The sequence below is a fragment of the Anopheles gambiae genome, chromosome 2 (assembly GCF_943734735.2).
Source record: "Anopheles gambiae chromosome 2, idAnoGambNW_F1_1, whole genome shotgun sequence".
NCBI lineage: Eukaryota > Metazoa > Arthropoda > Insecta > Diptera > Culicidae > Anopheles > Anopheles gambiae.
Genome location: NC_064601.1, coordinates 37,799,584 through 37,824,585, shown reverse-complemented (window position 1 = coordinate 37,824,585; position 25,002 = coordinate 37,799,584). Strand labels below are relative to the sequence as shown.

At 43.4% G+C, this 25,002-nt stretch overlaps 1 protein-coding gene across 6 annotated transcripts in view; it reads right to left on the bottom strand.

The window, feature by feature from the left end:
* Positions 1-7,851: 7,851 nt before the first annotated feature.
* Positions 7,852-25,002, bottom strand: part of LOC5667534 (uncharacterized) — a 136,073-nt gene continuing 118,922 nt past the window's right edge. For 4 of the 6 annotated variants that reach the window (XM_061641869.1, XM_061641865.1, XM_061641867.1 and 1 more), the window contains exons 7-16: positions 21,598-22,170; positions 12,018-12,258; positions 11,554-11,945; positions 11,308-11,474; positions 10,865-11,225; positions 10,735-10,799; positions 10,427-10,655; positions 10,210-10,337; positions 10,030-10,140; positions 7,852-9,855 (exon numbers count right to left, since the gene is read on the bottom strand). In XM_061641869.1, coding sequence (XP_061497853.1) covers positions 9,568-9,855; positions 10,030-10,140; positions 10,210-10,337; positions 10,427-10,655; positions 10,735-10,799; positions 10,865-11,225; positions 11,308-11,474; positions 11,554-11,945; positions 12,018-12,258; positions 21,598-22,170 — 2,555 coding nt within the window. In that variant the 3' untranslated portion in view covers positions 7,852-9,567. Of the gene's footprint in view, positions 9,856-10,029; positions 10,141-10,209; positions 10,338-10,426; positions 10,656-10,734; positions 10,800-10,864; positions 11,226-11,307; positions 11,475-11,553; positions 11,946-12,017; positions 12,259-18,584; positions 19,002-21,597; positions 22,171-25,002 lie in introns of all 6 variants that reach the window. The other 2 variants (XM_061641868.1, XM_061641871.1) reach the window with 2 other exon arrangements.

Here is a 25,002-nt window from a genome sequence, read left to right as displayed (position 1 = left end):
CTGTTCGGACACACGGCCGTCTTGTGCGCCTGCGGTTGGCAGGGCTGGCGGTAGTGGCTACGGACCTGCCGACCAAACCTTCCGGGAAAATCCGGGACAATCCGATTGGGTAGCGGCTGGTTCCCGCAATCCCCGCGCTCTCACACGCACGGGGATGAAGTGTAACATGATTAATTTGCACCATCTTTGAGACGAAACAAACCGACCGTTTACCGACCAAGTGGCGACGAAAGTTTCCACCGCAAGATTATCAGCGGTAACCGAGGCGAACGGAAATGATCCAATCAGATCATTGCTGTTCGGGTATGGGAAATACGGACTGGGGGAGGGAGTCAGATTGGCTCGATGAAATGGTTCGATAGTGAATAGCTGCGGTACTGCTGGTACCGAACAACCGTAACAAAAGCTGCTGCATCTGGGGTTTGTTTGAACGGTTTTCGGACAACAAAAACAATAACCAATTCTGTGTCTGGGACACAGAGCGCTGTGTCGCTGCGTAGTGATGCAGTTCTTGCGTCGTCCGTTCGAGGAAAGCTCATTAGTATTCCTTCGTTTGACAGTCCTGAAAAATTACTTCCAAGATTTACAGCTCCCGATTGGTGGTGGAAAGAGAATCTACTATTCGCCTGTCAGCCGTGTGACTTTTCACTCTCCACACCACCCTTAAGACAAGTGCGGTGCACCGCCGTTCGCAGGAAAAGTCAACCGAAGATCAAACGGAGTAAGGCAAACAATCATCACCGCACAGTCGGGCCAGACCGTGTCGACGGATAGTTGAAGGTTTTTCTGCAGAAAATGCTTCATCCCGTTTTTAGACTGCGTGAATGTGTGGGACAGGAAATTTCATCGAAGCGCTTTCGTCACTGTCGCACGGCGAATGTAGATGTTTGAATTCACGGAGAATGCACTTTTTTTCCTTTTCCACCTTGTTTGCCAGTCAATCCCATTCGTTCAACCGGCAACCGACGACGCTGTGGTTCGTTTGTATTTTTATGCAAATTATTTGATTTATGAGCTTTTCATTAATCACAAAATATCTACCATAACCCTTTTCGCTTCAAACATCACCACCCTAAAGGAAGCATATCTTTGGCCGAAGGGAATTGATGATGATGATTTCCATGGGATGTGTTCTTCAGTTGGTCGGTTTAGTGCACAGAACTGACAACTAGGATGGTGCAGCGGTATAAAGGATAAAGGAAGATCGATTTTGCCATTGTTCAATTGGAGAAAAATGAATCCATTTCTCTTCTTTCTGTACCGTATCGCTTTGCGCACATGCCGTCGATAGCACAGTAAATGAATTGTTTTCAACCGCACGGGCGTTTCAGAGTGTTCAAATGTATTTAAAGCTTTAAACGCTTTGAAACAGGTAAGATGAAACGCTTAGCATTTGAGTTGTTTGGTAATCATTTACTTTTGATTCAATATTTCCTAGTTTATAAGCATGTTGAATGGATTGATGAAGGAAACGTGTTCCGCTAAATATGGCCTGTAAAACCTATTTTTCATCGCTTATTATACATACAACAAAACCTAGATAACAGAGATTTTATTAATACCAAAATACGTAATATCCAAGGGTACCTAGTTAAAAAAAATCATATAATAGAGAAAACATGCAAAAAGAGAATATGATAATGACAATGATAGTCATGGTTTCGAGTTTTGTACATATAACGCATTTCATACTTTTACTAAATTCATTCATTTTGGGCAGTCAGCACATATTAAAAATGCCGTTTTAATATCTAAATCAATATGTATTTTAACAAAAAAAACTCAGAAAATATCTTGCCAGCTCAACCTCCAAAGCAAGTGAATGTATCACATGAGATGGGATGAGCTTTTTGAAAACAATTTTACCTCTAAATGATAAAAAAAGGAAGAAACACTGGTTGTGATAACATCAATTAGTTTATAACGAGGTTGTTTTTTCGATAGACTCGCTTGGCTTGTAACCCTCTAACACTTTACGGTCGTGTCATTTAACTATTTTTTGTATATTAATAATGGTTTAGTCATCCACAATTCAAACTTCATGAAATTTGAAACAGATTTTGGGAGTTTTAACCATTTGCTTAGCACTTTTCGTTGGCACTAGCTAACATAGTATATTACTGTGTAATGTCGATTCGTTATTGTTCTTCATACACTTCAAAAATAAAAATGTCTTAAAATGTCATACAATTTTCTCCATAGTAATGAAGCAGCAGTATCAATCGTAGTTTCCAAGTGTAAAAACACAGGTAAAGGTAAAATAATCATTCTTATTGTCCACTGATATTGGTTTACAACAATCATAAGCGGAAGGATTTAGCAGCATTGCCACGTTGAGCGAACAGCGATCCGTATACGGGCGAACGTCTGTAAACCAAACAAACTTACCATCGGTTTGAACGATCGGATGATAGCGTAACGAGCTTACCTTTCGAAAAGCAAGTTGAGGTGAGATTATGTTGCCACCCGTCTCACTTCCGCTGCAAACAAGGAACACCTTTATTCTTTCCACGCGCTACACATTTCGAAGCTTATACGCTTTGCAAGGACCTGAATCCTGCAATTAATCCGGTACAGTTTTGTCTTTAGATTGTTTTATTCTCCACACACCACGCTTTCCAGTCCTTACAGGGAGCTTACATTGGACTAGTTTCTTTTGTTAGCTTTTTTTAAGTATCCGTTTCCCCCCCCACTCTTTTTCGTTGCCTCGCACGCCATATCTCGAGCCTATGAACTGATGTTTGGTGAAATATTGGTTTGTTAGGGGCTTTCTTCATTTTCTTTATAACTGCTATCTTTACACGCTTTGCTTCTATTGTTTTCTTTTCGGATCAGTAATGTTTTTGTTTTCCAGTATGTTGGACATTGCTCTTGAATTTGTTTCAATCCTTTGAACCTATTATAACCCACGGATGATTTTAACAATTTGAACATAAAAGCGTGTTTTTCTTATGAAAAGGATACAGAAGGGCGTTGATGCTGATAAAGTTGTTTGGAGGAAACCTTGTAAAACAGTATTGTATTGTTACTGTTCTTTCCTAGTGGTAAAGGAGTTATCATTGGTTTGGTGCCACTATTCGTACTTGCGATTCGTTCGCGAAGAAACACAACATGTTCATGTGATGATATTCGTGTAATTGTTCAACTTTTGCGGTTTTCGATTCTCTCGGCAAATTGGCTGGGCGGGTTTCGTAAAGTCGTTAAAAGATTACTGTATGCATTCAACGTACACAAACAATTGTCATTCAATTCAGTTTTTGTTTTTCTTATTTGGTTTTTCTCGGGCCTTGCACGTCTTTCCTATCCTGTGAATGAGCATTGGTCTAGAATGTGACCGATTTTCTATTTAAAATTTGCTAAAATTTAACCTAAACAAGCGCCCATAAAGCGTGCATGATAAAAATAGGACTGAAAACAGCAACAATCATTCACCCCAACAATAACCGGTCCGTAACAAATAAAGCACTGCCATTAGGAAGGGAGCTGCTTCTTTTGATAAAAACTGTTCTTGTAATAGAAACTGTTTTCTAGATTTGCTTTTATGAATCTCCAGTGCAACTGGCTCAGTGTATTTTCGTATGATATGTGTGTGTGTATGTGTGGTTCAACGACTGGTAAGGATGATTGGTGTGTCATATTCGATTACAGTGCTCCCCGTTCTAGTTGTTTTATTTGTGAAGGTATGAACGTGGTATGTTTGTGTGGGTGATTTGTTGCGAATGTTTTGTATGTGAAAATGTGAACTGTATGATATGTGAGTTTGTTTTTCTTAGTGGTATGCATTAATTTTCTCTTTGCGTATTCTTCCATTCAAACAACACACTCATCGTTTTCAGTTGTTTTCCTTTACGCTTACGCAGTTCGAACCTTCAACCATGCCTTCATAACCGGATCGTCCAGGAATCATAACCAACGGCTCTTAAACCTAAAATTTTCACTCAAAACGCAAGCTTCCAAAGTGTCTAAAATGTCAAAAGAACATGCACATATATTTACCTTCGTACATTCGCGCGACGCTCGCTCGCTGCCAAGAGCGTGGCGTACGGCTCTCAGAGCTTTCCCGCACCGTAGGTTGATTATGTGTGTATGTATATAATGTATATTTATAATTTTTAATATGTATATCTTCATGTATAATATGTATATATGTACACACAACATTATACGCGATCACGAGGGCAAACCTCGGAGGCCTATTCCTCCACTTCCGTTGTTTGGATGGTACTACATTTTGGGTTGTTTTAGTTTAGCGCATAGATACCGCGGCATGACTGTTTGTTTGTTTTTGTGTGTCTTTTATTGCTAACATCGTCACCTAGGGTAAGTGATATTGTTCAGAAACATTTGTTTGTTTGTTTGTTTTTTTTGTTTGTATGTTTTCGCCATCTCGCGACACTCTCGCTGCGTATGTTCTAGGTTTTGTTAATGATTTTCTGGTTTACTTCACTAGTTTGGATATTCCGCTTTCAGGGTTCCACTTGCCTAACAGACAGATAGCTCACAGCTTCTTCGAGTACTGATACAGATACTATTTATCTCTACTGTGCAATCCTTCGCTACAGCTGAAGGTGCTCTTCGATTGCAGGGACCCTAAGATCTCTGCTGTAATCTTGTGCACGTCCCTCACGCTGGCCACACCGCGTGACCATGCTTTGCACCTACCATCGTACATGTTTATTTTTAAACATTTGGTTTTGTCTATAGTTTAACGTCACATTGTTTTACAAAGTTGCATTTTACAGTAAAGCGGCAAACATTGGTTTTATTAATCTTATACTTTCTTATTTAGTCAATTCATATTGTTCTAGTGTTTCGCTTTTTGTGTGTGTATGAGTGTGTTTCAATGTGATGAGTAGTGTTTGAAAGTGGATTTTTAAAATTTACTTTTTGAGTGCACTTTTCTCAAAATAACCGTTGTGTGTTTTGTGTGTGAGTGAGTGTGAGAGTATTTTGATTTCTTCACAGTGTGTACGATGTTGCAGTGTGTACCAAATTCGAATGTGTGTGTGTATGCTCGTGTTCAGAGTGTTACTGAGTGTTTGTGTGTTCGAATTGTTATTTTGTTTTGTTAAGGAAGACATTTTTACAAACATACGACTGTAAGATCATACATTTGTTTCATTTCACGCACTGCCGATATCATTAGTGCAAGAGTTGAATAGTTTTAATTTCTCAATTTCATACCAACGCGCTTCACGCTCATTCGCTACCATTATTACACCAGCTAAATTACGTTGCCCGTACCTACCCCAACACACGCAACCACTAACTTCCTCGCACGCATTCGAGCACACTTTTCCACACACATTTGTTCGCTTTCATACACTTTCCTCACACACACACGCACACGCAGTCAAAGCACATGAATGGGTCCTGATAAGCGTTTTGTTGCAGTGTCGCAGAGAAAGTAAGGATTAAGCTTCCGTACACAAAGGATCGACAAGAGCAAAAACTAGAGCGCACGAGTGGAAAATTAAATGGCCAGTCGCCTGTTGCTCTACCTTATCCGCTACCTACGAAACACTGGTTGGACATGGCTTTATTTTTTGTCACTACTGCTACAAAACGGGAGCTAATGTGTACACCTTATGCTATACATATTTCTGCTGGATTCTATCAATCCTTCTGGCTTTTGCTAACGATATGTGTAAACATTGCATTTGGTTCATTCTTTTTAGCATTTTTGTATTGTTTTTTTTCGATAAATAACCTCCTTTTTCCTATAAACGAAAAGATAACAAGCAATATGAAGGAAGATATCTTGTTTTTGTAAGTGATCCATAGGAAATAAAAAAACAAACTTCTTCTTCTTCTCTGGCTCAACAACCGATGTCGGTCAAGGCCTGCCTGTACCCACTTGTGGGCTTGGCTTTCAGTGACTAATTGATTCCCCCCCATAGCAGGATAGTCAATCCTACGTATGGCGGCACGGTCTGTTTGGGGATTGAACCCATGACGGGCATGTTGTTAAGTCGTACGAGTTGACGACTGTACTACGAGACCGGCCAAAAAAAAACAAACATTTTGTTAAAAAAGAATGTGAAATTAAAGCGAAACTGAGAAAAAAGACGAAACCAGATCGTTAGAGGACAAATGGGCAGATTTCAATGTGGTGCATACAGTGGACGACGCCTTCTGCGTAAGCCTATCATATGAATTAATTCTCGCTTAAAACAAACTAAAGAAAAACAGTGTATACTAAACAAAACACAGTAACAATCTTACGCTCTGCATTATTGATGACCCTACAGGGGATCGTTAAAAATTCACGTGGACCGAAAACGATGTCAAAAATGCCGCCGTACCATTTGCTGGTAGTGTTCGCAGCATACGTTACAGTTCAACTCGTCCTCTGTGAACCCAAATCTTCGACAGAGAGTAAGAAAAAAGGTCATCGACGAACGGTGTTGATCTTGTTACCGTGTCTTTAAAACCCGATCCACGGCAAGGGTCGAGCTAAGAACAACAAAGCACGCAAGTTAAATGTCAGAGCATCGCTTGCTATAATACTACCGCTGCTGTCAGTGTACATACACACACATTCAACAAGCTTTCCCGGGAGATCGGTACCTTACACAGACGTGTAACAGTGATACCCCACTCGAATCCAATTCGGTGTCAGTACGGGACTGGAGCGGAGAAAGCATCCAATCCAATCACCCACCAAGCCGCCCAGACAGCGTGTCGAACAAGGGACTATAAAATCCGTTTTTGAAGCACATATGTGAGTGTGTGTGTGTTTGTCGATTTTTTTCGATCCCTCTCATGTAAAGATCATGGTTGGTCGAGCATTGGAAGTGGCAGACTAAGCACGGTGTCGAAGTGCAAATCGAACCAAATGCTCCATATTCATCGGTTGGATGGAACCGACGAGCTTTCCAGAACACTCTGCTCTGCAAGTTTACACATTTTTTGTTGGATTAGTTTTTAAATGTGGCAAACCTAGCTCACGGTGCATGGTCCTATGAGCTCCACAAAGGAGTAGAGTAGGCTAGAACAGAACCACACTCGCACAAGCCAGCGTTGGTAAGCCCCCATCGAAAACCTTCCTCAAACACATTCGCGTTGGTGCGCGTTGTTACATTCCCAACAACGGTTGGGTGTGCCGAACCGCTCCAGAAGCCGCGTATGAATAATGGCCATTATCAACGGATGTCCAATTCTCAAATTATCGATTCTTTTCGGTGAGTTTGGGTGATTTATTTTCTACCCCGTTCGCACCGTGTGCTGCGGAGTGGCAACTGTTTACTCCGGCCAGTGGTAAAAGGTTAGAGAGCTCGATGGGATTGAAGCAAAGCTGCTCTTGTTTCTTTTTTGTAGTTCCCTTCCGCTGTTTCTGACCGTGCTTGCAACCACAGAAGCACACACAAACACACACACATTGTACAAACTGGCACTGATAGTGTGTTCTTTGGGAGGATGAGCTGTTGTTTTAGTTTGTACCGTGCGCTTCTTTTCATCTTTACATTAGACTGACGCAGACTGAACCATAGAAGCGTGGCGATGATATGGACCATTTCGCCATCCCGCCTCGTTCACCCTCTGTGTGCTGGCTCACATTTTCCACTGATGAATTCCTTTTTTTTTTGCTACCCCGTTGTTCTGAAATAAAACGCCACATTCGAGGAAATGGTTTAGGCAGAGCTGAATGGGATCGAAAAAAAGGCTTTCCCTGCTGAAACAGGATGACAATAAATGGCGTAGCGCCACTGATGAATCCCACCGGGCCCGACACGCTCGCTTGCTCGCTCGCTAGCGTGCGGGCGCATTGGACAGAGCGCAATGTGCTTGCCATTGCTACACTATCGCTCATTCCGGTGGCGTGAGTTTGGATGCAGGGAGGTCTCACGGGTAAATGATTCGATGAATGCAGAGCGATTTGCTTCCCGGTTTTGTGTGCTGCCGGTTTCGCGTGTTCGCCCAGTAGCACAGGACAATTCTATGCCCGCTTAGTTTTGGGCAGGTTCGTGCATCGGGGTTGAGGGATAGATTTGTTTGTTGAGAATGCACCGGACGGACGACGGTGCCAGATTTAATGCTGAGGTTGAAATGTATTTTGCGAAGAGTAATTTTAGCAAGCAATGGCAATGCAAGGATGGTAAAAAAGCGTCACAAGTATTAAAGTACCTGAATATGCAGCTTCTAATAAAACCGTACAAAAAAAATCGTGAAATTAATTTCACCTTTGGTTGGATTACGACGCGTTTGGGTGAAATGAAAGTGCTATAAAGTATTTGTAGGGTACGTTAATAGATTGAAGGCTTCCATGTAAATCAAATTATACAAAAATGGTTGACTGTTCAATGTTTGTATATTATAGAATGATGAAACAAGGAGTGTTTATTAAGTGAAAAAAACCTTAAAATATATAAAAAAGTATCCACACATATCTTTTCAACAAAGCATACGCATCGTAGTTTGAATCATCGTGTTTTGAAAAATTGGAAGTATTTCTTTGTTTTGCATGATTCAATAAAGAAAACTCCAACATAAAACCGATCATTTCCTACCTTCAAATCACTGGTCTTCCCACACAACTTATATTTCTTCAATAAAGCACAAATATACAAGCACACACACACACTTACATACACACATGAGCTAACGACGATCGACATGCACTAATCAGCATCCAGTGCTAGTTTGTGCTTCAGTTTCACTGGTGAAAGGAATTTTCCAACCAAAATTAAAGCACTTTAAGCTCGTCCATTCAGCCACCCGATGGTAGTGCACCCGTTCACGCTCACCAAACAACGTACCATTGCACACAGCGGTTCACTCTCGATCGCACCAGCTACTGGGCTGGTTGCTTATTAATTTTCATGCTCACACACACACATACACACACTAACCCAAGTTTGTATGACAAGTAGATTGAAAGGTTTCAATCTCACGCCATCTTGCTTTCATACTCTGCACAGTAGAACTCGGTCGGTACGAAAGAACTGAGCAAGGAATCATCTACAACAATAGCACGATCACGTCAGTCGGTGTCAGTATGGTGACACTGGTGTGTGGTAGAGCGAAGTAGTAGGTAGTACTTCTTTGGGGTTTTCTTTTTATTTCTTCTAGAAGTTAATGATAACCATAAAAACGAGATAGCAACGTGGGATGAGGGTGATAAGAGTATGTGTAGTTTGTTAACAGTAGTAGCAGTATAGTATTAGTGGTAGTAGTAATTGTGGTAATAGTAATCGAAGCCATAGTGAAAGCATGAGTATTAGCACCTTCGGGAGCGTGTGTTGGTGAGGGTGTGTGGGTGTGTGTTGAATGGCATTGATAATGAGGTTGAGTAAAACGATGTCCGTTCAATCACGCATCATCCGATCGGATGGGCGCTGTAACTTAAAATCGTACAGTAAATAACCGTCACGGGGCGAAAGTATCCTACTATATTACAACTAACACAGTCCTACTAGCTTTTCGCGTACTTGCGCACGGTTGTCGTACTCGGACCCCATTGCGTTTCACACCGTCAATATGAGGACAGTGGACAAAGGGATGGGAGGTTTTGTGCATGTGCCCTACGCTTCCTTCCTTCCCACTTTAGATCGGTATTGTCGATCGTCACGTAACTGATGGAGATGCTGCTATCCTTCGTTGATGGTTCCGCTGGTTCCACCGGACGAAGGGTGGTAGTAGCGTGCCGCAGACGGTAAGCAGCACCGTCACTAGGGCTGCGATCAAGCTAACCACCGGCGGGGGTGTGGTGTTTCGCCGGGCGTAACTGACCTCGGGCCACACGATCTGTACCTCCGCCATCTTGAAGATGCTGAGCAAACGATGGGCGGACAGCTCGACGTACTGTGTGTTGATCTGGTGGCTGATCGTTTCCAGTATCCTGGTGCACTGGTCCTGGGTAAGGTGGTGGCAGAATGCGAGAGAGATAGAGAGAGAGAGAAAGATAGAGAGAGAGAGAGAGAGATAGAGAGAGAGAGAGAGAGAGAGAGAGAGAGAGAGAACGAGCAAACAAACACTCAGTTAGCAACTGTGAGCGATTGAATGTGTACGTGTGGTGCATCCGTTTACCTTCTCCATCTTCAACAACTGCATCGGTGTGAGCTTGGGATCGAGCGGTAGCCTGATCGAAAGAATGATGTTCTCTTCGGTGATGTTGAACAGTGTTAATGTACAGTGGGTCTGGAAAGGTCGAACAGAAAAGTCGATCATCAGTAGATGAATTATATGCCGTTTCGCGTAATTGCTTACCGAATTATCGATATGCTGCAGGACGTATTGCTGTAGGGCACGTACGGCGTCCTGTACTCCTAAGTTAGTGTGCGGTCTTAACAGTGCTTCGTCGGTTGAACTATAACCTAGTAAGAGAAATATGCCACCTGAAATGTGAGGAAGGAAATTTAGTTATACTCCAAAACTACTGCTTTCGACGCTACTACTGCGATCACGCTTGTATATAGAGACTCACCCGGAAGCTGGTACTCTCCCGGAGGTGGCCTCATGCAGATGAACCGTCCCGAATAGCAGAGGCATCGGCCACGGAACGCTTGGTATGCTGGAGCGGCATGGCTGTAGTACGCAAGGGCCGTCCGGCAGGGAGCTAGTGGAACGCACAGCGCATGACAGGTTAGGGCGAGCGAGTCGCCGCCGCCGCACGTACATAGCTCGCTACATTCGGCATCATCGAGAATGTAGAGCTGTTGAAGGTGGAAAGAAAGTTGGGTGAGATCATGCACAGAACCTTTCACCCACAACCGTGTATCGACGTTTACTTACCCGACGACTTTTCCCTTCCGCGATCAGTTGATCGGGCTGGTGAGATCTTTGCACCACGCAGTATCCTGCAAATGAATGGGATAAAAGAGGTTAGTATCGATAGCGATGCTACTGGACTACGGGAACGTACTGATTGGAACCGGCGTTGTTGTCGGTTCGGTTGTGGTTGTTGTAACGGTAGTGGGTGGAAAGGTTTCCAGCTCCTGCACCTCCGTACTGGCCACGTGAAGCACCTGTTCGTCGGGCCGCTGATAGATGCCCTTGTCGTAGCGTCCCACCATATCATCATCCTCACTGTCGCTATCGACCGGCTGGTGCCGTGTGCCTGTTGATCGATCGTACTCGTCCGGCTGTGGCGGTGAATGTCCCCGATCGAGATCCGTTCGCTCGATTAGCCCATTTTGGTTATGTACCAACGTTTCCGGACGCGTGTCAGGTGTTTCGACGTAGTTCGTCTCGATCGTGTGCATTTCCGTAGGTTTTGGTCGATACTGTGCGCAAAATTTTTACATCAAATACAGGTGTCAGAGAAAATGTTGTATAAAGGACAGATGGGCAGAGATTTCCGCTTACCACTGGCTTTGGTTTGGTTGGAGGGAGCGTTGGTGGATGGGTGATACGGGTGCTTCGCATGGTGGTAGTTGTAGTCATGGTTGTGGTGGTAGTTGCCATCGTCGTCGTAGTTGTCAGCAACCCAAGCTCGGCCAGCCGCTTCAGGTGAAAATCTTTCTGCGACTCGACTGTAAGCAGTCAAAGACAGCCGTGTTGGGACGTGGTTTTAAGGACTATCTCTCCCACCCAACTCTCGCCAGTACTCACCGACACAGGGGTTGAGCCAGAGCAGCCGCTGCCAGCCTAGACAGTCGTACAGCTGCTGCATGTCCGAGCCCTGGCAGGCGCAGGTCGTCCTGAGCGGTGTGCCCAGAATGCCAAGCATAGCCTGCCTGCAAGCGCTTGTCTTTCCGGCACACTTCTTGGTCACACTGTCCACCGCACAGGACTGCTCGAACACCTCCAGCCGGGCGCGGCAGTCTTCATCCTCGCGGCATAGCTCCGCGACCGCGTGGCACGCTGGCGGCGCATTGTACGCGATGCCGTTACCGGTCGATGAAGACTGCTGCTGGCTGAGGCTTTCCGGCGGTCGCTGGGCGCACACGGGATGCAGCTTTTCCTGCGCGATCATGCAGCTGTCGTGCCGGTTTGGCGTTTTTCTGCCGACGGACGGTAAAGGGGCGTAAGTTTTTGCAATGAGTGCAATGAGCGTGACCGATGCGAAGGCTTACCTGCACAGGCAGAAGGCAATGTCGAGGCTGAGATCGTCGTGGATGCTTTTGTAGAAGCTTTGCAGCGACTCCATGCAGGCATTCCGGTTGCACCGATGCTGATCGCAGTGCATCAGCACCGTCTTCAGGGCGGACGAGCAGACCTGATCGTCGCGACACGAGTCGAGCGCCAGATGGCAGGTACTTTGGAAGTGAATAAAACTCATTTCCGCCTCCTTTTCCTCTATGTCGTCCGATCCGACTATTTTGTGATGGGGGGAGGGAAAGCAGGCAATAGCGTGAGTCGCATGGATCATGTTTAAATTCGAAATCAGAGCGAAACAGAGAGAGAGAGAGAGATAGAAAGTGCCGTTGCTAAAACGTAATCATCTGCACCGGAAGTATGCGGTAGTAAAACAGTCGTCGCCCGAGCAGAAGGTCCTCGGGAATGTGTATTATTTCGTCTTTCCGTGAGTCGGTTGTGTATGTTTCGTTTTCATAAATGTTACACCACCAGCGAACACAGTAGTAGCGTAGTAGAAATCACAAACATATACATATTGATTTATATGCATGTAGAAGTTATAGAAAGAATATAATACGAAATATTTGAAGAAGATGTTCGAAAATGTAATTAATCAAAAAACAGACAAAATAACAAGGTGTCGGTGGTACCTGTTTTGCATCGACAATTCAGGAACAGTAGCTTGAGAGAAGTGGTCAGAAAATGGCAACGAACATGAAGGAAAAGTACGAGATATTGATAGTCCAAAATGTGAAAATGGAAAAGAGATAGAGAGGCAAATAATTGTAAAGGAGGATAACGATACAATTTGCAAACGTATGAAGAGAAGATTCGAGCTGCTGGGTCTGACCGATGGACGATTGTGATGAGTGTATTGGAACGGAAACGTACGAAGATGAAGAGCTAGTGAAGGCAACGCGAACGAGATCGAGGATATGTGTGGAAGGTGAGTGGAACATTTCTTTACAACACCGTTGAAAGCTTTTGCAATGCCATCGTCGGTTGAATCGATGAACCGGGAACCGTTTGTCGGAAGATAAGCGTTGCTAGTGACGCCGTTGCTATTGTAATCTAAACAAACAAATCAACTAACAACAGTAAAGAACTATATAGTGACAAACGAGAAGTAGTAAAACGTAAAGTAAGGCAAGGCAAAATGCAGTAATACTATTCTAGCGTAGAAGCATATGCTAATGTGCAGAAAAATTGTAAATGATGAAGCGCATGAATGATCTTGATTGGTGATGGCACGATTGATCGTTTAAATGGTACGATTGTTAACTGGTTGAATGTTTTGTTTTAAATTTCAGATTGTTACACGGGATTAGATTTGATCAAATGTGTAAAACATCACTTTTATGATCGAAATAGATTTGTTGTTTTGCTATTGACGACGACTTACAATAATCTTTATCCAGTAACATAAAACAGAGTGTTACTCTCCTCCAAACCGTAAAGAGCCAAAGTCGGCCAACATTGTCGCCGATTAATCTCAGCACAAATCGCTTTAATTAACAATGTCGTTCGAGCTTTAACATTCAAAGCGCGTCGCTAGTCTGGGTCGCTTGAAAGAAGTCGAAGCAACATTATACAGCGACAAATCCCACCCGACCGTCTTTCCCTTTGTTTTTTTTTGTCGCTCTCCTTTCAAATGCCTGTCCGACTCCCGCACGGTACAAGTGCGGTGTTAGAGTGGAAAAATATTAATAAATAAAACATAAATTTGAAATTTAGCATCAAATCGTTTGACGAGGGATGCTGGGATGCCGTCTCAAGGCGCAGCTGGAGCGAGGCTATTAAAGCTACTAATAGGGTAGGTCGGCAAGCTGTGAGCAGTGCGGCCGGTGCCGGTCGTATGCTAGCGGGCGTGTAGCGATAATGGCCCTCTGCTGGAAGCGAGCTGCGCGAGGGTGTGGAGCGAACGAGCTTCAACGAACAGCCGGAACAGCGCAGCTGACGTTTCCGTGAACGACGACGGATGACGATAATTTTGCAGTCGTCTATGAGCGCAGCCACTCGATGAAAATGATTTCCTTCACCCCCACTTCCCTACAGGTCCCTGGCAGGAACCATCCACTAAGTTTATCCTCCCTCCCCCCCTTCCATAGTTGTTTCCATCCATCTCTCTTTCTTCCTTGAAACTCAATGATGTTTCGGCAGGCTCGTAGGATTTGAATTTGGGAAGGAAGATTATGAGCAAGTTGGCGTTTAGCGTGTGTATTCGGGATGCCTTCTTCGTGTTGTGGTGGGAACAGGAAGTTAACAAGGGTCAGGAATATGTGTTAGTGCGTGTGTGTGTTGTTGTTGGTGTTGCTGTTGCAAGTGTACGGGGAAGAGAGAAAGTGAAATGGCAAGAGAGAAAGCAAAGAGCAGGACAGCATTGATAAAAAAAATGCGACGAGTGCTTGGACACACGATCATTTTTTGTATGGTAGGTGGCTAGAAACGGACGAACAAGAAATCATTAAAAAATGTAAAGACATCATCCTCGTTTGCTGCAACGGTCAGGCGAAACGCAAACTAAAGTAAGAAAAAAGAAAACACTCGGTCGACAAATTTAATGAGGAGAAAATTAAAAACTCAATAAATAAATTTGCATTTAAATCTGCGACCGCAGCACCATCCACCGTACACTACCGTGGACTAGGGGCCAGCTGTTGGCAGTAGAAGTTAGAAGCACTTGAAATGCATAGGATGTGAGAGTGATTTTAGCTTGCGATGCTTTGGGGCGGGTATTTTCTTTTCATTCTCGCTAATGCCTTTTCAAAGGTAATTAAATTAAGAGGCAAAAAACAAGCAATTATGAGTCGTTTCAAGTGATTCTTCTGGTGCTTGGTGTTGAACCATTGAATAGATTTAAATTTGGTTTGCAAATGTATGCAAGCTGGAGGGTGAAAATCGAATCCACTCGCTAAGTGATGTCAATGCGTGGGTGTATTCACACTTGCTTTTAATTGGAAAAGTGTTTTTTTTGTATTATCTGTGATGAAGGTTTTTGCCATTTAACTTTTAAGTGCTGTTTTGTTCAAATTTTCTAGCTGCACACATCGTACGATTTTTCCTGGTTAAAATTGTACCCAATGAATACGCTAGATTTTCCTCATGCTCTAAACATATTTTATATAATGGTTGTGGCTCATCACAAAATCATAAACCATGTGGTAAAGGACAAAAAATTAACGGAAACACGGTTCGTTGTAGCCCTACTTTTTGGCTTTGGAATCGTCCAGCTAGCTTGCCCAGTGCTGGAAATCAATAAAAACGAAAGAAATAAAATTATCGTAAATCATGGGCTGAGCAAACTGGGCCGCTGAGCGTCGTTGGGCATACAGTACCGCGATTGTAATAAAAACATTACCGGAAGGCAAATTTTCTTTACCTAAAACGCAAAAAAAAAAAATAACAAAAGGAAGGAAAGTATACCACATCCTGGAGTTAGATTTACAGCACACGACTCCGTGTAGCTTCGCTGCGACGCAAGCGTTATGTCAGCGGTGACCTCTCGCTGGAGTCTGGGTAGGGTAAAAACATCAACCGGAAACTAAAGCCAAACTATGGTTGGTGAAGGTTGTTTTCTGTTTGTGTGTGAGTGTGTGTAAGCGAGTCGGTGTTTGAAGGAAGCTAAACGGTTGTTTTTATGAGCATATTTTAAGAATGATGTCTTCTGTGGTCGGTCCGGTATCAAGCAGTAGTTTTTTTGCGAGTGTGTTCACATACAAAAACACGCACACACACAGTTGCACACATATTATGTAAACTGTACAAAAATACATTGTAGAAAGGAAAAAAAGTTTCTTTGTGTAAACTGTGTGATTTTACGAAAGGTGGGGTGGAAGAATTTTACCGACAGTACATTGTTTCTGTATCCATAAACAACTCATTTAAATGCAAAACGTTCGTCAAACCATATGTTACATCTAAAACCAGTTTCCTTCCAAATATTGTATGAAGTGAACGGCAGAATTTTGTACATGCTACTGTTATTATTGGTTTCTTTCCTTAAACTATCACGAATCAACCATCCTGTTACTGTCTGCATGGTGTTGTTCTATTTACAATCATTACTTTTCAGAGAATCAAAATGTTATGACAAATTGACAAAGTGTTTGGGCTGCTGAATATATACAGTGCCTTACACGGAGCTCTTTTTTCAAAAGACAGTTGATTTGAAATGTGACTTTATCTTATGGGTAAATAATAATAATCATAAGAATAAACCAGATAAAGTCACCATACATTTGAAAATACATTTTCACAATAACACAATGGTTTTGGTAGAAGATCCTCCTATGTATTTACGTTGAATCAATGTATGTCTGGAATGTGCTGTAGCTTTATATTCAATTCTTATTTAATCCATTTGATCTTCCGCCATTAAACGTATATTAGTCAAAGCGCTTTAGCTCTGTCAAGTGATCATATTACATACTGACGTTTCATCATTTGCATGTGCACAGGCTTAAGGCTTCTATGTAGCTTCTAGAATTACGCAAAATAATATGCTTGCTGTGGTTTTAACGTGGAAATCACAAAAACAAAAATCAAATGCAACCCACGTGACTGTAGAAAACAAACAAACAAAACTAACAAAATAGAAATCAATCTCATCATTTTGCGGTTTTCAAAAACAAGATCAACGTAATACGACACATACAACTAAATCACACAAACCAGATACCAGAAGTACAGAAACTGAAAAGTACATACTGAAATTGTAATTGTTGCTGTGTTATTTTACTGCGGGGATGCACAAGTACAAGAGGGTGTGTTGTGTGGGTTTTTATTTTGGGAAAATAAAACCATGACTTCAAAACTGTAAATCAAAAGTAAAACAGTCAGGGGAAATGAAAAGGCAAACCATAAACTACCCGACAGAACTTACCTTCCCGACACCGACAAAATTATGATTCGAGTGTGTTGTAATGAGAAATGGACACAATGTCTGAAGTTGTGTGCGAAGAAGGGAGGGTCGAATGATGGTGACGGTTGGAGGTGTGCTCAAGAAAGCGTGTGGCCAACGAAGGTCGCTCGCTGATAGACGCTGCCCTGGTGGTATGCCGCTGAATTTCGACTACAAGTTTGCCCACGGACGACGACGCTAACGATCACTTCAGGTTGCTTCTGGTCGGCTTCGTGTGGTTGGTATGTGCGCGTATCGGTGTTTATGTGAAATGGTTTACTTCTCCACACTGGTGTGACGCTTTTTCACTGTATTATTTACGCAGCCACGGCAGACACACTCACGAGTACATAGTACAACGGTTGATGGCTCTCGGTTGAAAAGTGAAACACTTCCCACGGCAAGGATCTTCGCATGCTGTGATTGGTTAACGCCATAATACCATGCACGGGAACGCTGAATCAACAGATCATCGTCGGATTAATGGTGCTGATAACTGAAAACACTTGCACAACGCAGCAGAACTTCACACCCAGCGTATCCAGCAACGTAACGCTTCGGGTAAATTCTGTCATTTGCTTTACGCGCCTATCGCAAATAAAAGGGGAGAAGGCAGAGAACACATGAACAAACAATAACAACATCAGCAACTGGTGAGGCGTAAATCGAACGATGGATCATTCCAATGGCACACGGGGGCCGTTTCGGGGTGGACGAAGATGGTGGTGGATCCAATAAAAACATCAACACGGTACGTTATTGCAACGAAGCCTGTACAAGCAATGGGAGATGATGAATAAAACAAAGTACGGCCGCAACGGATCGAAGATTGTGTCGATTGATGCAATTAGAAATTAATTCACTTCATTTTGCAAAGGTGTATCAAAACGTTGCCTGTGAAAGCAATCTTTAACGCTTATTCAAATCCATGAAACATAAGTTTTAAAGACATTAATCATAATAGATGGAGTAGAGTTTATGCCCAAAGAAATTTTAATGTAATTATAACTCCATACAGAGAGCAATGCTGGTTCGATGAAGAAAATAATTTCCGCAAATATTGATATTTTTGCTTCTTTTTTCTACGTATAATTAAGTCTTATTTTAACAATTGTTATATGCTGCTGGCTGCATGATTGTAATCAAATCTTTTCAATCGTTTTATTGTGAGAATATGCAAAAAAACACAAACTAAATCCAGGGATGAAGACACACATATTTATATTATTTGATATCGAAAGAAGTGTTCACTTTCAGATAAAAAAAAACCCATAAACCATTTTTTCTCCATGGAGGATATCACATCAACAAAGACGTTAGAAAACATGAAATGAAAAGGAAGAAGGATAACGTAAAGTGATAGTTTCAACAATACACTCATCAAAAATCGTCAGAATCGTACAACCATCATCGAGGAAACACAGAAGGACATGTGACAACAAACAACACAACAGGAAGACAAAACGTTGAAGACACTCAGGAATTGTGCGCCGAAATCGAACACTGCTGCACAGCTGGCGGCGAACTTCTCAGATGCAGGCTCACGCGCTTGGTAGAATAGGTGCAAGATAGGAGAGAAAGGGGAAGAAGGCTGGGAAACAGATAGAGACGCAGCCGGACATCCTGTGCCGCTGCAGGGCGCTGTCCGCCGTTGGGTACCTACATTGTTTGTCGATCGTATGCTCGTAGCTCGAGCCGTCAAGCTCGATGGCCGCATCTCCATTGCCACCGTTCAAACTGATCAGAATATTGTCGACCGGAGCGGACCCAGCCGACGCTGCCAGGTAGCCCCCGGATCCGAGGCCCCCGATGCTGCCACCGACACCACCACCACCAGTTGCGTACTCGTACTCGAACCCACCGTACGAGTGCTGGTGCTGGTGTTGGTGGCTGCCAAAGTGGCCACCGGCTCCGCCGTGCTGGTGCAGATGGTGGTAGCCGCTGATGTTGTACGGATAGAGTGCCGTCTTGTAGTGCTGCGGGTAGTAGGAATGCGATGGCGCAACCAGCGGCGTCTCGATCAGGGCCATATTCTGGTCCAGCAGACGGTGATAATTATCGTCCACACCCATTGCCCGCACTGCAACGACGGAGAATGAGGGTGGAGGAGATATCGATGTAGCAGTGAAAGAGAGAAAGAGAGAGATAGAGAAAGAGAGATAGATAGATAGAGAGAAAGAGATATATAGAGTGATGTGAGATGTGTGTGTGTGTGTGGGAGGGTCACACCAAGGGAGCGTGTGTGAAGTATCTTCAATGGTTTTTTTAATTTGTTGCGTGAGTGGATGAGTGGTTGCAATCCGTGTGTGTGTGAGTGCCTGTTAATATATTTGTTTCGAGTGTGGGTGTGTGTGTGTGTGAGTGTATACAGAGGACAAACAATACGAGCTGGTGGTTGGTTTTGTGGGTGTGTGTAGGTGAGCATTTGTGTAATGAGCAGGGTCGGGATGCTGCTGGAGTTGGGAAATACTTGGAAGAGGCGGTACATAACCAATGCTTCATTTGGTATAGCGCTTAATTCATGAGTTCGGTTTAAGTAACCGACTGCGGTCGATGAACATCAACAAACTGTACCAGTTGTCGAACCTCGAGCCAGTGTGGAACATGAGGTTCGCTTTTTTTGCTTAGTTAATAAACATTATACGATCGGTCATCCGCTGTAGGCGAACCGGTGCAGTTGAAGGGTTTCAACTCATACTGAGTGAATTTGAAACAACAACAAAAAATCCACGCTGTACGTGAGGAATGGGTCAACTGAACTGTGCTGTTTTTGTGTTGCAATTTGCTCCCTTCGTTTTAATTGTTTCTGATGCACTTTTCCGTTCGACAGAGATAGCGCGTTCCATTTCGTTCGTACGCTCACCAGCGACAAGCCATACAACCTACGTCTGACGTGTGGCTTTTTGGGTTTAATATGTGGGCCTGTTCGTTTGCTTTTCTGTTTTGTCAATGAACCCCAGCAGGGTGGTTTGATTTACGAACCAAAAGTCAACTTTCAGTCTTTGACCAGCACCGACTGCACGAGTGAAGTACGAAGCAATTTATTTCGAAATGATGTTGCATTTAATTGCTCTACCGTACACAGTGACAAAATTTTCTCGTTTTTTTGCTACTCTGTTAAACCAATCATTGGTGAGTTTTTGGGAATTTATTCCCCAATTGAATGGATGAGATAAAAAATAAATTAATGCAATGCTACATTACGCGGAAACCTCTTTGTTGAATTTTTGTTTGTATTTCAATTTATTAATTAAATTTGCCTTCGGACCTACCATTGGGTTTCCATCCTCTTATCATTAGCGTTTCAATACGGATCCATTAAATAGTTGCACTTTAAGATCCAATCAGTGCCACGATAGCGTTACATGGAAACCCATCCCACAGTCAGTCAGTGACCCATCTAAGCAGTTTAATGATAATAGCAAAACCTGTTGCACATTGGAGCATGTTTGATGTACAACTTGTACTCATATCATTAGCTGATGAAAGCCCAATTTCGATAACAAGCGTCGAAATGGGTGTCAGCGGGCGATAATCGCGCAGAAATTTATTCGGGACACAAATAATGAAATTAAATTGATAACATCTTGACTGACGAGTGCTAAATTGATTTATTCACACACGTTAGTTTGTAATTCGTCTGTATTATCTTTCAGCGTAAAAATAATGGAGACGCCCAGTAGTTTACAATGAGTATAGATATTTTTTTATGTTTTGATTATCGATCATATCATTGCGTCACTCGATTCAAATAGATTTGTTGTTGTTTTGCAGCCTACACCACAACCTAAATATAATTTATTTATATTTGAGTTTTTGGTGTGTTCAGATAATATGGCCTCGTCCGATCTGTTGGACTGTAAAGTACACACAGTACAAAGATCTACAATGTCCCTTTATGTTCATTAGAACTGAACAAACGGAATTGATTGAAAGTTTTTCTTTATGTTTCGATTTTTGTTACTACCCTGTGAAAAGAATGATGAAGTATTAAGATGAGGTAATTGGATGGGTTTATCATTATGGGTGGCAGAATGATATCGTGAATGTGTTTACCATAGACCAATACCGTGCGCCTGGAGTGCTTGCGTGCGTTTCTTCGTCACAGTGCAGGTGCGTAAGTTTTGGCGTACGATTGTGTGGTAGTGCGTCATAGGAGTGCTTGCAAAATAGTCATAACAGTGAGTACATTTCGGAGTGCGTCAAACAGTTTAGCTTCGGTGCAGGTGATTACAGAAGTGCTGTTGTTGGCAAGAGGATAATTTTCGGACGTTTGGCACAAGTGTTCGATATTGCACGGTGTCTAACAGAATTGGCTGAACCGTAATCATTGTATGTTTTGACAAACGCACAAGAAGGAATAGAATAATACAAGTGATAGAAAGTGAAGAACTATACTTGAGCCTTTCTTGTGTTGATGCAAACGAAAGTGATTGGCTTGATTGCAAACGAAAGAGTACGGGTCACAACATCGACTTGAGCTGTAAGTATTTTTAAAGCACTCTTTTAAGTACACCTCTCAGCGTCAATCGAACACTTGTCCAAACATTTCACCCCCCGCGCAAGGCAACGTCGCATTTTCTTTCGCGCTCCCTCCTAAGCTGTGTGGTGGAAGAAATGCAACAGTGAGATAGAGATATGGATGAAAACAGAGACAATGATAACGAGTTTCTCACCAGTCTCCGGCTGCTGCTGGAGGTCAGATGGGACCGACATGCTGTCCCATCGTCCCGTACCAACGTGACCGGCAGTGTCGGCGGTACCGTTCTCGCCACCGTGCCAGTACGGGTGCTGATGCGGCTGCTGCTGGTGCTGGTGCTGATCGGGCCAGGGCGGTGCGATCGGTGCATTATTACCGCTACTGTGAGTGGGACTTTGGTGCTTGGTGTGGTGCATGCTGGTGTCAAAATTGTGCTCGTATCTAGTGCGATAGCTGTGCTCGGTTCCCGAGTGCTGCCGTGGGTGGCCAGGGGAGGAGGATGAGGAAGAGGAGGAGGATTGATCTGTGTCAGGGCTGGAGCCGTTGGTCGTGCCCGTGCCCGGCCCATCGGGAAGGTTAATGTAGTCGACGGTGGCGTGGTAAATGGCGGACCCAAATGCCGACGGTGGATACTTCTTGGAGGGAAACAGAAAGTACGGATACGTGCTGGTGGGTGGTGGATCTTCAATGATATCGGAGGGAAAGAAGTTCGGATAGATGGAGTTGGTGGCAGTGCCGGAAGATATGTCTAGTGCGGAGGGAAGCACATCTGCAAGAGAATTGAACGGGTGCGGGAAAAGAATACAGTACACAAAACGGATGATTTATGGTAGCTCGTTTCGCTGGGAAGAGTCACTGTTTGGTCGGGGACTGGATTTCTTTTTTCCATTAAAGAGTAAACTAGATTTGTGAAACAGTGGCAAAGTTCTTGGTTGGAGATGTACTGTATTTAGTGTGGCTTGAATTGAAGAAATCAAAAACAAATGTTGGTGCACAACCTTTTACAAACATTTCGATTTTACTTAAAGTACCATAAGTCAAACACACGCAATTTTTTATCTAGACTTTCGTGATAAAACGTTAAAGAATGTACAAGTCATATCAGGTAGTGCAAAAGCTCTTGTTATTTATCTAGCACATTTAATTTCCGGATTTTTGCACATCGTCACACCTCGGTCTTTGTACATCACATGGATGCATTGGGATGTTTATCAGCTGTTCTCATAACTCCTTACACATCCTGCTCTTCACCCGTGCAATCTCGCAGGGGAAGGAAGCGAACTTCCTTTCCCGGTGCAAGTGTGCAGCTGCTTAAGCATTAAATATCAAAACTCCGATCGTTCCACTCGTACGCTCCTCTTCCAGCTTGATGCACTTGCTTGAGTGTTGTGGTAGTTTGTGCAAGCGATATGCGCGCGGGAAGAATAAAAAAGAATCCTCCACTTTACACTTCGCGCGCTCGGTCCCGTGAGCTCGTTTCACAAAGGAAACTCAACACTGCATTCAACATACACCACAATAAAGTGAAAAAAAGCAGAACAACCCCTCGTCAACGTTGCAGGAGCCAGCCGCAGAAACTGCGGGAACTACAAATTGCTTTAATAGATCACGTCATTTTGTATGTGCTTTGCCTGCAAGGTAGCGCCACAGACAGCATCAAACACACTGCAGACACTGTCCTTCCGCTTTGCTTACCTCGTTTGGAAGGTTTGCTTTAGCTGACGCTGAGCTACGTTCGGCGTGTTTTGCAACTGGCATAACTTTCTGCTTTTTCTGCGCGTTTACTTGATCTTGCTTGCTTCACGTCCGAAAGTTGCTGTAAATTTCTCGGACTCCCGGCAAAAACAACCCCCGAACGTAATGTGAGATTCTTCTTTATTTGTTCATTTCCGGACCGGGCGTGCACCCCTCAGGCCGTCATCAAATTCATTGCGCTTCATTCACGGATGGGTAAATGGTAACAAACGGCGCAGCAAAGGATTACGGATCGGGCATTCGGCGCTACGCCAGCGCCTACCTTTCCCTTCTCCACTCACCCTTTTTTGTTGGCGTGGGAGTGATTTCTTGCCCTTCTCAGCGGCAACTAGGGGTTCTTTTTTTTCTGGACTGGTGGGGTAGAAAAGTTTTCCTTCCATTTAGTACGAGGTTTTTCTTGCACCATGCTTTGGGGTGCAGAAGTTTGTTACCGCTCCGAACGGAATGATGGCACGAAGAGTAAGCTTTTTACATCAAATTATGTTGCTGCGCGGGACGTACGTTTGCCCTTCCTACCTTGCAATGTGTATCAGTTAAGTTTGCCCAGTTACAGCTCTTTTGAGGGAGATTGGTTTTAATTGGAATGTAAGCGGCAAAAGTTAGTGTCTGCCGTTCGATGAACGTGTCGTTGGGAGAGGGTTGCGATGGTGGTATACTAAGCTTCGATGGATACGTTGGTGGTGGTTTTTCATGTTAGATTGTTTGCGCTAAGATATTATCATGATATTCGTGGAAATAAAAGGGTGACTTAATATTCGAAACCATAGCTCGTTATTTTGAACAAATATTTTTGAACCAAACCTCTTTTTTTCTTTTATCAAATATGAATCAAATTAAGCCATATTTTTGAGCACTCCATACTCTTTTTGGGTTTTTTTTCGATAGCTGAACAGAAGAGCTGTTGCAAACTAGATTTTTCATTGTATTTGGTTCGTTCAACCCTCCCACTTGTTCGACTTCTTTTCGTCGTGGTACATCGTTCTAGTTGCATTTGATGTTACGCTTTGATCTTGAATCGCATTGTCACGATGGTTCTCGTTAGCTGGTGTGCATTGGAGTGCATTCAAGATTCAACTGGTTGTAAAATGTTGAACGCAACCGTCAAGGAAACATTTGCCCGAACCGTGGCAAAGGAATCGAATAATTGTACCTTCTTTTTATTTTGTGAAATTCATTAAAAGAAAGATGGATTTTAAATTTCTATCAAACACAAAATATTACGTCTTCAACAGTAATTTCTCATAAAATGCATCATAGAATTCATTCAAAGGTTGACTCAATGTATCTTCAATGCGTTGCAATTATGTTGAACAAGTAAGGTTCTTTCAGGTGCTGATTTTGTTTTGTGCCATCTCACATTCTATGATGACACTGTTCAACACCTTCCCATTGAACATTCATTGAGTTGTCAGTTTCGTGCTGGGCACATAAAATGACTGTACTGGACTGTATTCCCATCTCCACAGACTCGCGCTACAGATGAATGGTGTTTCACGCTGTGCCACGGTGATTAGTCATGTTCCCTGGAAGAGTTTCGCTTCGAACGCCACCTTGTGCGCACACCTTCTCGACCACTTTCGTGTCGCCCTGTGTGCACTGGCTGTGGCTATGCGCGCTGACGTGCATTCAGTCGTCCTGAGCGAGTGTGAAGTGTACGCGTTGCAACGATGTCACGACTCACAGACAGACCACAAAGAAGTACACCACTTTGTCTCCTGTCTAATAAGTCTCGGAGCTGCCGGTGGGCCTCCGAAGGGGGGACAGCACTTGACGCGATCGTATCTTGTTTACTTTGCGCCTTTGTAGCCATTATTGTCGACTCCTGGCTTGACGTTCCCTTCGTTAG